This window comes from Prionailurus viverrinus, chromosome D4 (assembly GCF_022837055.1).
Source record: "Prionailurus viverrinus isolate Anna chromosome D4, UM_Priviv_1.0, whole genome shotgun sequence".
NCBI lineage: Eukaryota > Metazoa > Chordata > Mammalia > Carnivora > Felidae > Prionailurus > Prionailurus viverrinus.
In genome coordinates, this window is record NC_062573.1 from 22,372,529 (window position 1) to 22,388,896 (window position 16,368).

Genomic DNA, 16,368 nt, shown 5'->3' on the forward strand with positions numbered 1-16,368 from the left:
TCTAGCTCTGTGAAGAATGTTGGTGCTGTTTTGATAGGGATTGTATTGAATATGTACTGATTTGGGTAATACCAACATTTTAACAGTATTTGTTCTTCCAATCCATGGGCATGGAATCATTTTCCATTTTTTTGTATCTTCTTCAATTTCTTTCATAGGCTTTCTATAGTTTCCAGTGCACAGATTTTTCACCTCTTTGGTTCCGTTTTTTTCCTCAGTAGTTTATGGTTTTTTGTGCAACTGTAAATGAGATCGATTCCTTGACTTCTCTTTCTGTTGCTTCATTACTGGTGTACAGGAATGCAACCTATACTGATTTCTTTGCACTGACTTTATATCGTGTGACTTTGCTGAACTCATGGATAAGTTATAGCAGTTTTTTGTGGGATCTTTTGGGTTTTCCATATAGAGTATCAAAGAGTGAAAGCTAGACGTCCTCCTTACCGATATGGATGCCTTTTATTTCTTTGTTATCTGATTGTTGAGTCAAGGACTTCCAATACTAGGTTGGATAACAGTGGTGAGAGTGGACATTCCTGTCATGTGCCTGACCTTAGGGGTAAAGCTCTGTTTTTCCCCATTGAGGATGGGGTGGGGTGGGTCTTTCATATATGACTTTCATGATCTTGAGATATGATCCTTCTATCCCTACTTTCTTGAGGGTTTTTATCAAGAAAGGATGCTGTGTTTTGACAAATGTTTTTTCTGCATCTATTGAGAGGATCATGTGGTTCTTGTCCTTTCTTTAATTGATGTGATATATCATTCTGATTGTTTTGTGGATATTGAACCAGTCCTGCATCCCAGGTATAAATCCCACTTGGTCGTGGTGGATAATTCTTTTAATGTATTGTTGGATCTGGTTGGCTAGTATCTTGTTAAGGATCGATTTAACCTTTCTAAGCTTTGATTTCTTCATCTATAAAATATGGATGGTTAACTATCAGTTATGGAATTGTTTTAAGAGAAAACAGAGTATCTGCTTCATATGTGTTAACTAATAACATGTACAAAATGGTCTGCCAGAAATCTACACAATTCTTAATGATGAATTCTGAAATACCATGAATAACTTGTAAGTGGTAAGGAATATGCCAATCTTGTTAGAAAAATATCCTGATAACAAATATTTGAACTCTGTTGAGTCTGGGTAAGAAAAATCAAGGAAGTTAGAACAAAACGGATCATTGGGAAGTTTCCAACAATCAGAGCTTTCCCAGTGCAAAACCGAGCTTGCTTCCAGCTTCAAGCAGAGGGAGTGGGGTATGGCACATATTGGACAGACTCCAAGGTTTCAGACAAATAGCATCTCCCTTAAAGGTAACACAGACCTGGAAACAAGGTAAGAATGAAAAATAAAGAAATCTAGAAAGTCAGAAATTTAATATAACTTAAGGACCAGAGAAGTAGACTGTGAGACTATGATGTAGCGACACAAACTTAGCTTTGCATTATCAGTAGTACTCAAGTCCAAAAGTACAAAATGCATTTAAAAGTCAGGAGGTTTTAATTAAGGCGTGTGCCTCATTCAAACACAAATCAGCCATTTCAAATTCATCTTAGAGTATAAATCTATTGACAGTATTCTTCATCTTTGCCTCACAAAGAATAATATTTTGGGTTCAAATACCTTTTGCCACGCAATATTTAGGGCTTGGTTTTTCTTCTGGTCAAGGTCTTCTATAGTTGCAAGGATTTTTGATTTATCATTTTCTACAATTCTCTTCTTCTTCATCAAGTCATTATACTGGTAAGATAAAAAGCATGCTTAATTGAAAAAATGTAAAATTTTCTATTCTAGAATTCAGTCAGGAATAGAGGTTTAGTTTGTATGTAGAATATATACACTTCTGTTTACCAGAAAGATACACTGCATTAAGAGTCATAACGTGAACCAAATTATGAGAAAGGTAAATATATCGCCTCTATGTAAAATTTAGCTGCCATAATTAAGAATTTATAGGACAAGCTCCTGGGGTACTTTGATACTGATATTCTCATATCCTTCCAGTAGTCAAGGCAAAAAGGAAAATGTATGTAAACTCAAAAGTAGCCCTGCATGCTTTCTTCTTGAGGTCAGTCTTAGTAGTAACACAAAGTTTCAGTTCTTCACCATGATGTCCAAGTCCTACATAATTGGGCCCTTATTTATCTCTGACTTTTTGACATCCCAATCCTCCCCAGGGGCCAGCCATGTGGTCTTTTTTCAGTTCCTTGAACATAAGAAGCTTATTATATAGCCTTATAGCCCTTGCATTGTTCTCTCTTCCCTGAATGCTCTTTTTCTGTATACGACATAATCAGTGCTTCAAGTTTCAGCTCAAACATGACATCTTCAGAATGGGCTTTTCCTGGTTAATGTAGAAACTCACTGAAAAAAATTTAAAGGAGGCTGCAAAGGGAGAATTACACCATAAGTAGCAACAGAACTTTATGAAAATCTTAACTCATTTCTCCTCAAAGCCTCACATTTCAAGGAGTCTTCAAATTCTCCCTTAAATTGTAACCAGTCCTGTTAGCTTTCTTGCTGTCTCTCTCCTTTATAGCAAAGCTCCTAAAACCTCCTCTACATTTTTCTCTTATTCCTTTCATAATTCAATTTCTTATGTGTACAGACACAAAATACAACAAAATAAAACAAGGGTCACCTGGGTGGCTCAGACGATTAAGCGTCGAACTCTTGATTTCAGCTCAGGTCATGATCTCACAGTTTTTGAGTTCGAGCCCCATATCAGGCTCTGCGCTGACAGTGAGGAGCCTGCTTACAATTCTGTCTCCTGCTCTCTGCCCCTTCCCCATGCTCTCTCACTCTCTCAAATAAATAAACATTAAAAAAAAAAAAAGGCCATCTTGCTTATCAACAATAGACCCTTTCCCTAAGAAAGCGAGTTGGTGATTTTTTTTTAAAAAAAGACTCAATTATTATTATCTAATAAAAGCAAACAAGTGAACAAGTTTCACGATACACAGTTCAAATTCAGACCAAAGATTTTCTTCCACAAAACATATATTGCAAAGCTTTAATGGAGAAATAAAAACCAGCAGGAACATTTATAGAGAGATCACAACACGGGCATTATTAGCCTGTTTGGTATCTAACATAATACAGGTTCTTTGTAGATAGTAATGTCAATAACAATTTAAAAAAACCCAGTACAGCAAAACTTTTTAGAAGTAATGGAGCTCATAAGTATTGCCACTTTTAGAGAGTTCTCATAACTCTGATACAAATTCAAACAGAATCTTAGAAAAAATAAAGTATAGGGCATTATATAAAATTAGACTGCTATCTCCTACGGAGCTGTTGAGAATATGAATTGCTTTTCCCTGTGGATTTTTCTAGTGACAAAGCGGATTCAAAGTTCTGTCAGGGTTGGGGAGATAACATTATTGCGTAAGTGAACATTAAAACAGAAGATGATGCTGGATTTACAGATTAGGAAAGGAGTAGTTATGCATATAACAATTTTAGTCATTACTTATGTAATGGTTCTAGTATACCCTAGAGTCAAAAGGAACACCGTATTTATGGAATGACTGGTAAGGAGGCAGACAGCAGAGTAGCCTTATTTTTCAAGGCCTTTTCAAGGCAACTGAAAGAAATTATAGAAATGGGAGGAGTAATCATGAAAAAATGTTCTTATTTATGCCAAGAATAAGAAAAGGATAGATGGTATTCTGGGCAAAGCCAGTAGAAAAGCTTTTCAAGGGACAATAGACTATATAAATAATTGATGCAAAAACAAGTAAGACAGAACTGAAAAGGGAGAACAAGAAAACAAATCCGGTATCAAGAGTATCAAGCCAAAGATTGACTCTAGTAATTGCCACAGGGGTCACAGAGAGCTATTAGTGCTACTCATTCCCTAAGGAGGCCAGAGAGTCCAAGGAAAAGGACTTACCCGCTCTTCAGCTTCTGTCAGTACATTCATAGCTCTCATGTTGACATTTCTTCCTAGTTTCTCCTTCATTTCTTGCAACTTCTGAAGTCTCTGACCAGCTTCTTTTGGGTTGTTGGTTTTGAAATCATAGGCACTGTTAGGTTGCCCAAAGAGGTGTTTCTCTGCATTAATCCAGTCATAGTCCTTCAACATTTTGGAGACCTAGCCACGGAGGATAATGGAGGAATCTATCATTGTTTACAAACCGACATTTAAAAACTAGTTTCTGGGGCACCTGGGTGGCTCGGTCAGTTAAGCGTCCGACTTCGGCTCAGGTCATGATCTCACGGTCCGTGAGTTCGAGCCCCACGTCGGGCTCTGTGCTGACCGCTCGGAGCCTGGAGCCTGTTTCAGATTCTGTGTCTCCCTCTCTCTCTGCCCCTCCCCTGTTCATGCTCTGTCTCAAAAATAAATAAACATTAAAAAAAAAATTAAAAAACAAACTAGTTTCTTAAATGTTTACTAATTTTAAGTATTTAGGAGAAAACCCCACAATGACTCATCTGCAAAAATGAGGTTCACTGTTAGTATAGGTTTACTATTAAGTATGAATATTTTTACCTAGAGAATAGGTTAAAAAAAAATTGTATAGGAAAAAGATTACTTAAGCATTACAAGAAAAGCTAGCTCAGAGAAATTTATACATGTAAATCATTTCCATTAGAATGAATATAAGATAAGCCTCCTTCAGATTTTACCAAACTCAATCTATTGCTTCAAAAATAATTTGTGAAAATTAAAATTCTCATAAGAATACTTAAGTCATAGATTTGGTAAATTTGTGGAAGCCTAATTCCGACTGATTATAATTCTCTCTTTTTTAAAATTTTTAATGTTTTATTTTATTTTTGAGACAGAGACAGAGCATGAACAGGGGAGGGTCAGAGAGAGAGGGAGACACAGAATCTGAAGCAGGCTCCAGGCTCCGAGCTGTCAGCACAGAGCCTGACGCGGGGCTCGAACTCACAGACTGTGAGATCGTGACCTGAGCCGAAGTCGGAAGCTCAACCGACTGAGCCACCCAGGCGCCCCGGACTGATTATAATTCTAAAATATACTAGGTAAATAAAAAGCCGCTCTAAACTTTGACTCCATTGCCTAGTCACCCTCTTTTGACAAGGCACAGTAATGTATTTCTTTATATGGTAAAAAGAGTTAAAAATTTTAGATTATAGTGCTTAAAGAAGACTTTCTTCTACTAAAATTGTTCAAGGTTGGTTCTGACTGATAGAGTCTAATCCTTGTCAGTCTGTTTATCCTCATTAATTCCAGGGGAACGGTCTCACCTCCAGGCTCCAAAGATGATCATTTCCAATCTACCTTCCCTGCTGATACATAGGGTCAATGAAAGCATTCTGGGTACATGTTGCTAAACCTTATCATTAGTGCCTGGCCTACTACTATCTGATACTAGTTGGTATGTAATTAATATTTGACAAACTATAGACTTCAAAGAATCCTGGACTTTTTAGCAGTTCCACTTTTAACTCTCCTTTTCACCTTAACCATAAATAAAATCCCCTAGCAATCACCACTACTAGCACTTTCAATTACCAAAAACCTATTAACAGTAATATTAACAATGGTAACATTTCAGTGAATCCACTAATACTAGGCTACCAGGCTAATGGAAAATCAATACAAAAAAATATTAGGAAATTAGTGATGTGGCTATGAAAAAATATTTTCTTTAAGTGTGAGCCTAAACAGTCACACAGGGTTCTTTCAGAGGGTGGGGTGACTATTTTGTATGTTCTGACTTTTTTGAAGTTAAATCTCTTATACTTTTAAGATGATAAACAAGATTTAAAAGGCATCAAACGGTTACACACTCGTTAAGAAAACATGATGGGCAAATTACTAAGATTTCATGAGTGCAGCCTCTTAACCAAGCAGAGAATTTCTGCAAAAGCATATATTCTCTTTAATGTTTACTTATTTTTGAGGGGGATGGGAGGGATAGAGAGAGGTGGTGAAAGAGAATCCTAAGCAGACTCCCCATTGTCAGCAGAGAGCCCGATGTGGGGCTCGAACTCATGAACTGTGAGATCCTGACCTGAGAGGAAACCAAGAGTCAGACGCTTAACCGACTGAGTCACCCAGGTGCCCCAGAAAGAAACTTTCAGGAGTGAAAAACTGAGATAACTTCAAAAAAAGACAGCTGCTAGCAAAACATCAGATTTCAGATGAGGCTGCAAAATTGACTATACTGATCCTCTTAAGGACATCTGGAAGCCAATTAAGTCCTGGTTTTGGAAGTTGCCTGTAAATATATATCGTTTACCTTATTTCAAAATAAATTGAAAACTCACAGGCAACAAAATATATAATCACAACTAATATATTAATCTGAATATCTGGGGATTAAAAAATGGTTAGTTCTATGGGAGACCACTGAAACATCTTATACATAGGAATAAATACCTGAAATTTAGAAAGATTTATGCCAGGTGGTAAAAATAAGCATTGCTGAGAAGCCATTAAAATAGCAGTAAGCCTCAAAATTCTGTTATACCCCATTTCTGCCATTTATACTGAATTCTCCATTGAGCAGTTTACCAGAATATCTCAACAACTCAGAAGCAAAAATCTGATTACGCGTAGAAATAAACAACACAAACGTGCCTTTGCAGCAGCATCTTCAGCTTCCCGTTTATGTTTGCTGATGTTGTGGTCCAGTTCCTTAATTTTAAGCTGAGAATCATTGTTTTGTTCCTTGTGTGTTGCAACTTCAGCATATTTAGCTTTAATTACATTGTCTTGGGCTGTTATCACTTCTTTTTGCTTGGTCACCTCTTCTTGAGCTTTATTTACGGACTCCTGGAACAAATAGAAGATGATATATAGCAAAGTAATGTAGGCATATTTTTAGTTTATTAAAAGATCATCTAAAAAGCGTCTGGGCAAGATGGCAATGTGATTACAGGCAGATGGTCACCTAACCCTCTACATTGTATATCCCCATTAAAATGACTAATTAATTTGCATACAGGAGAAAACTTGTTCTATCACTAGAAAAAAGATGGGATACTTTTCTAGTGTACTACTACTAGTACACTAGTAGTAGTTCGTGCTGGAAGCAACAAAGTTTCTGGGGATACAGTGAACTACAGGAAACTGACTTGTGAGGTCTCAGTAAAGTGGCATTTCTGGGTAGTTAACAAGAAGATACTATGCCAGATCCCTACATGTCATTTATCAGGAAGGGAGGATGTAGGCCGGGTTTTCTGCTCTTCCCTTTGTAGATATAAGCCATATTTATCCGTGCAACAGAAAAGGTCATAATGTTTGGTTCTAGCACAAGGGTCAAAACAGAAAAATACAAGAAACTTTTTTCAATAAATAGATTTGTGGCACAAAGAAAAACTTTCTTGCTTTGACTTTGAATATCCCCCTACCTCCCAAGGTTGGAGCTACTCAATGTCAGAAGTGGTCATTGTAACTGCAATTCAGTCTATCACCAACCTGCCCTGCAAATCCTATTGCTTCACCCAAATCTTGAAAGAACTCACACAAATATCTAAACCAAAAAAACCTAGTTCAATCCATATTTAGGTAGGGGGAAAACCAAAGTAGGACAACCTGCTTTAAGTTTCTGAGGAAGAATGGATCTTCATGATGCAAACCACAAGGAAAAATTTAGGAATGTTTTTAGCATGCTCATTAGGAAACAAGATGAGCAACAAAGAATACCTGATGTTATGGTTACGGTACTCAAAGTGCCTTAATTTCCCTATAATGTTTAATCTGTGTCATCAGAGGTCTTTTGAGGAAAGAAAATAAAACATGACATTCATATAAAAACCTGAAGATATTTTAGCTTTTTGAAACCTGTGAAGAGAAACTGAAAAATACTCTGCTTAAGATATTAACCAAAGGGAAATATAAGTTTATTAACTAACACTGTATCTTTAAAAAAAAAAAAAGTGTTTATGAAGAAGACTGTCTCATGCCTATAGGTTAAAAACTGCAATGCAATTTTCACTGTTTTAACCTTTTTTTTACAATGATAGGAAATCTGTTACTTAAGATTGAACAGAAATGAAATTTTAGTTTTGTTTGTCTAATTAGTAGGTAGTTTCTTTTCTTAGTTCCCTGGGAGTTTCCTTTGATATTCTTATCTGCAAAGGAAACAATTTAGAATGCAGAGCCCAAAAAAACAACCTTTAACAACCAAGTGATCTATTTTATACTTCTCCATAAAGAGAAATGGAAGTATGTACATGTTTGGACTTTATTTAGATCAGGAAAGGAGTAGCTTATTTATTTTCACAATTATCTTTAAAAACATATCTAACTTTTAAAATTCTACAACATGATGTCCATGAAAGACAGCAAAAATATGCACGGGAAAAATGAGATTAAGACAACAAATCAGAAGGGAACTAAAAATATTTTTAAAAACTAAAATTTACTTTGGAGGCAAAATAAAAACTGAACAGAAACTAAAAAATTTAATCAGTAACACAGAACACAAAGCTGAAAAGCATTTTGATCTTAACTTCAAAAAAAGTAGTTAAAAACTGTTCTATTGATTTGATAAATAATGGGTTAAAAACAAAAAACTTTAATTTATCCATGAAGAGAATCAAGAGGAAAGACCTACTTTCCAAAAACACCATAGGCTACAACAATTACAACAATCATATTAAAGGAAAACATAAAAGCATGTAGAGGACACAAAGAAGACAAAAATACCACACTGAAAACTGAATGGAACTACCCTGTTGAAAGCTATTACATTCAGTTAACATAAAAATCAATGTTAGTTACAAACGGTATCAATTAGCAACATGAAACAAAACTTAAAAAACATGATGAGTGTAGTCAGTGGTACTGTATATTTAAAAGTTGCTGAGACAGTAGATCTTAAAAGTTCACATCACAAAAAATATTTGTAACTGTGTGGTGAGGGATTAACTAGATTTATGGGTTGGTCTTTTTGCAACATATACAAATAACAAATCATTATGTTGTATACTTGAAATTAATATAGATCAATTATACCTCAATATGAAACAAAGCAATTCAAAGACAAAATCAAAGAAAGGGGCAAGAGAATTTCCAATATTCATTAGGGACAATCTCTAAGAAAGATATACCACAGTATGAATTTGCAGGTGACAGAATGTCTTCATAACATTTGAAATACCCTCAGTCCTAAATCCATCCTTCACTTCCCTGCTTCTGATAGAACATTTCTCCCCAACCAGCTGCAACTATAGTCAGCCTCAACAGTAAAGGATGCTGTAAGGAAACTGTAGAAAGAAGAGGCTTTACTTCCCAGTTCTGGTGTGCTTTTCTCAAAGGCAAGTTTGTCATGTGCAAGGGCCAGCAACCTACATGGCTTCCCTGGCATCCAACAGATGGGGAGAAGGGAACAGGGCTTTGCAACATGTTCACATGGGCTAATTTCCCCTACATCCCACGTGGCACTTCCCTATGGATAACTACCCATGGCACTCCAGCAAACTTCACAACCAGGGGGCCACAGTTACATCTTCAACTAGATCTGGTTTTCAGCCTATAGTTGCTATGGCTCTTTTCCAATTTGTTCCTTCCATGGGTGCACTCCCTCAGCCCTAAGGGTGGTATGGCTATTCCCTGTAAGGGCTGTTCCTATATAATTTAGAATTCTCTTTATTCTTTAGTGATCATCCCTTATCATTCCAAACTCCTACTGTAGTTAAATTTTTTATTTAAACTCTGCCTGTTCAAATTACTGTGTAGTTTTCGTCTTCTGAGTAGACCCAGATTAAAACAATTAGTAATATTATTTCAGGACTCTTTCTGGATCAGGAATCATCTTTGCCTCTCATCAAGACAAGAATGAAGAGGGGCACCTGGGTGGTTCAGTCGGTTAAGCGTCCGACTCTTCATTTCGGCTCAGGTCATGATCTCAGGGTTTGTGAATTTGAGCCCCACATCGGACTCTGCTTGAGATTCTCACTCTCTGCCCCTCCCCCACTCATGCTCCTTCTCTCTCTCAATAAGTAAAGAATGAAGAGATCAAGACTTCTAAAGTCAAACATCTTCAAGCCAACATTTCATAAGTGGATTAACATTTGTAATTTCTCCAGCACGGTAAGTACCTTATTTTTAGCCACCTCAGCTGCCATTACTTCAATCTGACCTTCATAGGATTTGATAGCTTCATTTACAGCTTCAAGCTGTTGTTTATAGGATGCATGCTCTCTCTTGAGCTCTTCCAGCTCCAGAGTGATAGCTTCAACTTCCTAAAAGAATGTTATTCAGACATTCAACAGACTATTAACTACTGAAAAATAGATACATGTCAACAAAATTATTAAGATTCCCATGCAAGTAACACCCACAGCTTATTCAACTACCAAAACACATGTAAGCTGCTTCTCCAGAAGAAGGGAGGAGAAAGGAAATTTATTTTCCTTTAGTTAAACATTACAAATGTATGTACAGTTTTTACAGGTTCAAAGAACTGGGCATAAACTGTTTATTTTGTTATTCCTACAGGGAAAAACAATCTAGAATTCTACGTAACAGATAAATTAGCAAAGGAAAAGCCTTTTTTAAATGTCAAAAAAACCCAGCTGCTCAATTTTCTTCTTTCCCTCTATAGCCTTTAGTTTGTTAGAAAATACTTTGTGCAGCTATTTAGTGACAGAATATGAAGAAAAGCAGATTTAAATAGAATCATATAGAAAAGTGATGTAGAACAAAGCCTTTGGAGGCAGAAAAGGCTAGGTTCAAATTCCATCTGTGGCACTATCAAAAGATAAAATCAGGTATCACCAGTCTACAACTGAATGGTACTTTGTAACTATAACATGCTTTGTCATATATCAATCTTTCACAGGATCCATTCATAGATGATCACCAAATAGAAATGTCAACACTTGGAGCTGATAGGACATACCTCCACCGCATGACATAAGCTTTGGTCTACTCTTAAGTGCAGCATTTACCAAAAGGCAATTTTGCTCTTTCTCTAAAATTAGAAAGACAATGCAACCTATCCTTACCATTATGACACTCCATTACAGGGTTTTCAGAGAGGAATGTTTTAATTTGACTCATACGACGCATAATTATTTCCTAAAGAAGCATACTGTGCTTTTAGATTTTGTGATGAACACTGATGAGTGAGGCTAACCCAAGATGCTCTACCACCTTCAGCTCTATACTGATGTTAAAGATTGGTTCCATTTCAAGAAAGGTATTACCTGTTGTTTTTCTTTCATTTTCTTGCTAGAAGCATCTGCTTTTGTTTTGGCAAAATCCAGTTTTTTCTGAGCATCCTTCAGTTCTCTCTCTCTTTCAGCTTCTGCATTTTTCATTTTATTCTCCAATACTTCATATTTTTCTTCTGCTTTTTTCTGAATTTCTTTGGTGTTTTTTAAAGTCTCCTCACTTTCCTCTGCATCATAAAGCAGGCAAATGTAGCTAAATGAGGTCCTTGAACTATTAGCAGTTATAGGCAATGGTTTATGAGTGCCTTATGAATTCACCTTTTAATAGAAGACATGATCTAAAGAATTTAGGCTAAAATTTAAAAAAACTGTTCCAACCTTATTCCAGAAATGCTACGTTGAAACATAAACCCTGCCTAAGAACCACACTTGAATTATCTAAAGACTATGAGGAAATTATTTCCCAGCCTATGAAACTGAGTAACAAATTTTGTCTTTAACTTACTAAAAAGATCACAGACCACCTTTTAATATACTTGTAATATGCTTCCTAAGCCAGAACAAGAGTATAACTATGGTATTTCTCCTTTACTTTAGTGCACAAAAAGCTTAATTTCATAAACAAACTTGCATTGTATTCTTTGCCTATTTAGCTCTAATTTGTACAGGAAAAAAAAGCAAGATAAAATGAGTAGATTAGTGTCACAATTGCCATACACTGTGTTAGAATGCAGATACAAATACAACCCTGGAGACCATTAACTACATAATATCCTATGCTACTTTTCAGTGCACAATATCACTGCAAATAAAAATCAAAGAAAAAATTTAAAAAGTACCTTAAAACAAATTAACATGGAAATACACCATACCAAAACTTAATGGGATGCAGCAAATGCAGTTCTAAGAGTGAAGTTTATAGTGCTGCCTCCATCAAGGAAGGAGAAAAATCTCAAAAAACCTGACACATAAAGGAACTAAAAAGCAAAAAACAAAGCTCAAGGTTAGTAGAAGGAAGGAAATAAAGATCAGAGCAAAAGTAAAATTAAAGAGACTAAAAGATAATGGAAAAGATTAATGAAAGTGAAAGCTACTTCTCAGAAAGAATTGATACACCTCATGCCAGCCTAAGAACAAGAGAGGAATCAAGTAAAATCAGAAAAACAAGGGAGACACGACAACTGCTACCACAGAAACAGAGGATCCCAAGAGAGTATTATAAACAATTATATGCCAACAAATTGGACAACCTAGAAGAAACAATAATACCCAGAAATATACAACCTACGAAGACAATCATGAGAAACAGAAAATCTGAACAGACCAATTATTAACAAGGAGATGGAATCAGTAATCAAAAATCTCTGTTTAACAAACAAAAGTCCAGGACCAGATGGCTTCACTGGTGAATTCACAGTCTCTCAAAGCACAGAAGAGGGCACACTTCTAAACTCATTCTATTAAGGCCAGCATTACCCTGATACCAAAACCAGAGGACACCAGAGGAAATAAGTTACTGCCTAATATCCCTGATGAACACAAACACAAAAATCTTCAACAGATATCAGCAAGCTGAATTAAAGAATACATTAAAAGGATGACACACCATGATCAAATGGGATTTATTTCAAAGATGCAAGGCTGGTTTAACATCTGCAACCAATGGGCTACACCACATTAACCAAATGAAGGATAAAAAGCATGTTCTCAATAGGTGCAGAAAAAGCTTAGACCAATTTCAACATCCATTTATGATAAAACTGAAGCCCACAGCTAACATCATACCCTATCTACAGTGAGAAGCTGAAAATTTTTCCTCTAAGATCAGAAACAAGTCAAGACTGACTCCATTTTTATTCAACATAGTCCTTAAGTCCTACTTAGAGCAATGTGGCAAAAAGAGAAAAAAAAAAAAAAAAAAAGAGAAAGGCAGCCAAATTTGAAAGGAGTAAAACTTTCTCTAGATGATCTATTATATATAGAAAACCCTAAAGATTCCACTAAAAAACTGTTAGAATAGACAAATTCTGTAAAGTTGCAGGATATGAAATCAATGTAAAAAAAATCTGCTGCATTTCTATACAATAATAACTATCAGAGAAAGTAAGAAAATAATCCTACTTATAATTACATCAAAAAGAATAAAATACCTAGGAATAAATTTAACCAAGAAGGTAGAAAGAACTGTACACATAAAGCTATAATGCACTTATTGATAAAACAAACTGAAAAAGACACAAATAAATGGAAAGATATTCAGTGCTCATGGACTGGAAGAATACTGTTAACATGTCCATACTATCCAAAGCAATCTACAGATCTGTTAAAAATCCGTATCAAAATTCTAATGGCATTTTTTCAGAAACAAACGAATCCTAAAATCTGTATGGAATAGCCAAAGCCATCTTAAGAATAACAAAGGCAGAGGCATCACACTCCTTATTTTAAATTATATTACAAAGCTATAGTAATCAAAACAGTATGGAATTGGCATTAAAAATAGACACACCAGGAGGGGTTGTGGGAGGGGGGATGGGCTAGATGGGTAGGGGCATTAAGGAATCTACTCCTGAAATCATTGTTGCACTATATGCTAACTAATTTGGATGTAAATTAAAAAAAAATTATAAAAAAAAAAAGACACACCAATCAATGGAACAAAACAGAGCCCAGAAATAAATTGTCATAAACCCATGCATGAATGGTCAAAGGAGCCAAGAACATACAATGAAGAAGGAACAGTTTCTTCAATTAATGGTGCTTAGAAAACTGGACAGCCACATTAACTCAATAGGTTAAAGACCTGAATGTAAGTCCTGAAACCATAAAACTCCTAGAAGAAAACATAAGTGATAAACTCCTTGACACTGGTCTTAATAGTGATTTTTTTTGGACTTCACACCAAAAGCAAACACAACAAAAGCAAAAATAACTGGGACAATTATCAAACTAAAAAGTTTCTGTAGAGCAACAAATTGAAAAGACAACATAATTAATGGGAGAAAATATTTGCAAATCATATCGATGAGAGGTTAACACCCAAAATATGTAAGAAACTCCTACAACTCAAAAGAAAAAGCCAAACAGTCTGATTAAAAAACGGGTAGAGTATCTGAATAGACCCTTTTCTACAGCAGATACATAGTCACCTGGTACATGGAAAGATGCTCAACATCACTAAGCATCAGGGAAATGCAAATCAAAATTACAATAAGATAGATACACGTTAGAAGGGCTATTATCAAAAAAAACAAGAAATAACAAGTGTCAGAGATGATGTGGAGAAAAGGGAATCCCTCATGCACTGTTGGGAGGAATGCAAATTACTGCAGCAACTATGTTAAACAGTATGGAGGTTCCACAAAAAAATAAAAATAGATATGATGTAAAAGTTCTACTCCTGGGTATTTGAAGAAAACAAAAACAGTAACTCAAAAATATATACACACCACAATGTTCACTGCAGCATTATTTACAATAGCCAAGATATGGAAACAACTTAGGTAAGCATCTACTCATGGATAATGGGTAAAGAAAATGTGTGTGTATATATAATGGAATATTACTCAGCTATAAAAAAAGAATGAGATCTTGCCATTTGCAAAAACATGGATGGAACTCAAAGCCATTATACTAAATGAAAAAAAGAGAAAGATAAATACCATATAATATCACTTACATGTGGAATCTTAACCAATTAAAAAAATCTTAGTACAGAGAACAGATTGGTGGTTGCCAGAGATAGGGGGTAAACAAAATGGGTAAATTTTTTAAATTTTATAAAAAGGAAAGAAAATATTAGTGGGTAATAGGTAGGTGGATATTGTCCTATGGAATGAGAAAAACTAAAACTACCATATACAATTAAATTCTAATTAAAAGTGTAAGACAAGTTCTTAAAATGAAGGTTCTGTAGAAGCAGCTATAAATTGAATTAAACATTAAAAGTTTCTGTTTAACAAAAATACTATGAACAAAATTAAAAGACAAGCACATAAACCCAAAGATATTCATAATGCAGATAATCTATAAGAAATCGTAACTCTTAAGTATGAGAACAATAGAAACAAACCATAAGCAAGTCAATAGGAAAAATGGTTGAAAGAAGTAGAATATTCACAGAAGTAGAAATCAAAAGGTCTGAGGAACAGATCAAATAGATTCTAGGCTTCCCCTGCAATATCTGCAGGTGAAAACAGTAATGTGCTACCTCTTTCTAACAATCACATTGGAGATATTTTAAAGACTTTCTAGAAAAGAAAGGATTTAGAGAACTGACAACTTTCATATGCCACTGGTGGAAATGTATACTGCTCCAAATGGGCAGAACTTGGCAATATAATAATAGTATCTAATAACTAAAATATTTAAGGTAACTAATTCAAATAAATATATAATAAAGATGAGATCTAAATATCTAAAGTAAGGTTATCAGTATAAACAGAGGAAGCACAGAATGTTTTTATCTTACCAATGGTTTTTTTAAGGGCATCTAATTCTTCTTGTTGCTTGTGATAGGAGCTTTGCTGGAGCTTGGTTTGTAATAAATCTGCCTCCTCAGTTTTCATCTCCCACTGCTGTTTTAGTTGGCGATACCTTAGAAAAAGAGAAGTTTACAATAAATGACCACAACTTTTCTGATATTTGAGACATGCATTTAAACAATAGGCTCTTACCTAAAATAAACTCACATACAATATAAACAATTTTTTTTATGTGTATTTATTTCTGAGACAGAGAAAGACAGAGCATGAGTGGGGAGGGGCAGAGAGAGAGGGAGACACTGAATCCGAAGCAGGCTCCAGACTCTGAGCTGTCAGCAGAGCCTGACGTGGGGCTCGAACTCACAAACCATGCGATCATGACCTGAGCTGAAGTCGGTTGCTCAACCTACTGAGCCACCCAGGTGCCCCTCAATATAAACAATGTTAAGATGCCACTGATTACAAGAATAGTTTTGAAGACTCAGTTTTTGAGGAATCAAATTCAAGTCTGATTTGATCACCGAAGGTAAATGACTCTAAACGGCCAAGGCTGACAACTATTTACAGAAATAGGAATTTTAGAAAGCACTAAATATAACCTTTAAATAAATAGGTTTCCTTAAAAATGGTCTCTTCTACTGAGCCTTACCAAGAAGAAAAACTCCAAACTCCACAACAGCTTCCCACAAGAATACATTAATATGCAACAATCACACAAAATTTCAAAAATCTGGTTATCAATTCCCATTTTCAAATACTAATAAAAAGTTCCCC

The 16,368-nt window shown here is 35.4% G+C and overlaps 1 protein-coding gene across 3 annotated transcripts in view; it reads right to left on the bottom strand.

Annotated features, from left to right (window-relative positions):
• The window catches only part of SMC2 (structural maintenance of chromosomes 2), a 66,546-nt gene that overhangs the window by 12,129 nt on the left and 38,049 nt on the right, over positions 1-16,368 (bottom strand). For 2 of the 3 annotated variants that reach the window (XM_047830514.1, XM_047830513.1), the window contains exons 17-22: positions 15,582-15,706; positions 11,144-11,337; positions 10,034-10,177; positions 6,567-6,761; positions 3,903-4,103; positions 1,631-1,747 (exon numbers count right to left, since the gene is read on the bottom strand). In XM_047830514.1, the coding sequence (XP_047686470.1) occupies positions 1,631-1,747; positions 3,903-4,103; positions 6,567-6,761; positions 10,034-10,177; positions 11,144-11,337; positions 15,582-15,706 (976 nt within the window). Of the gene's footprint in view, positions 1-1,076; positions 1,332-1,630; positions 1,748-3,902; positions 4,104-6,566; positions 6,762-10,033; positions 10,178-11,143; positions 11,338-15,581; positions 15,707-16,368 lie in introns of those variants that run through there. The other variant, XM_047830515.1, reaches the window with a different exon arrangement.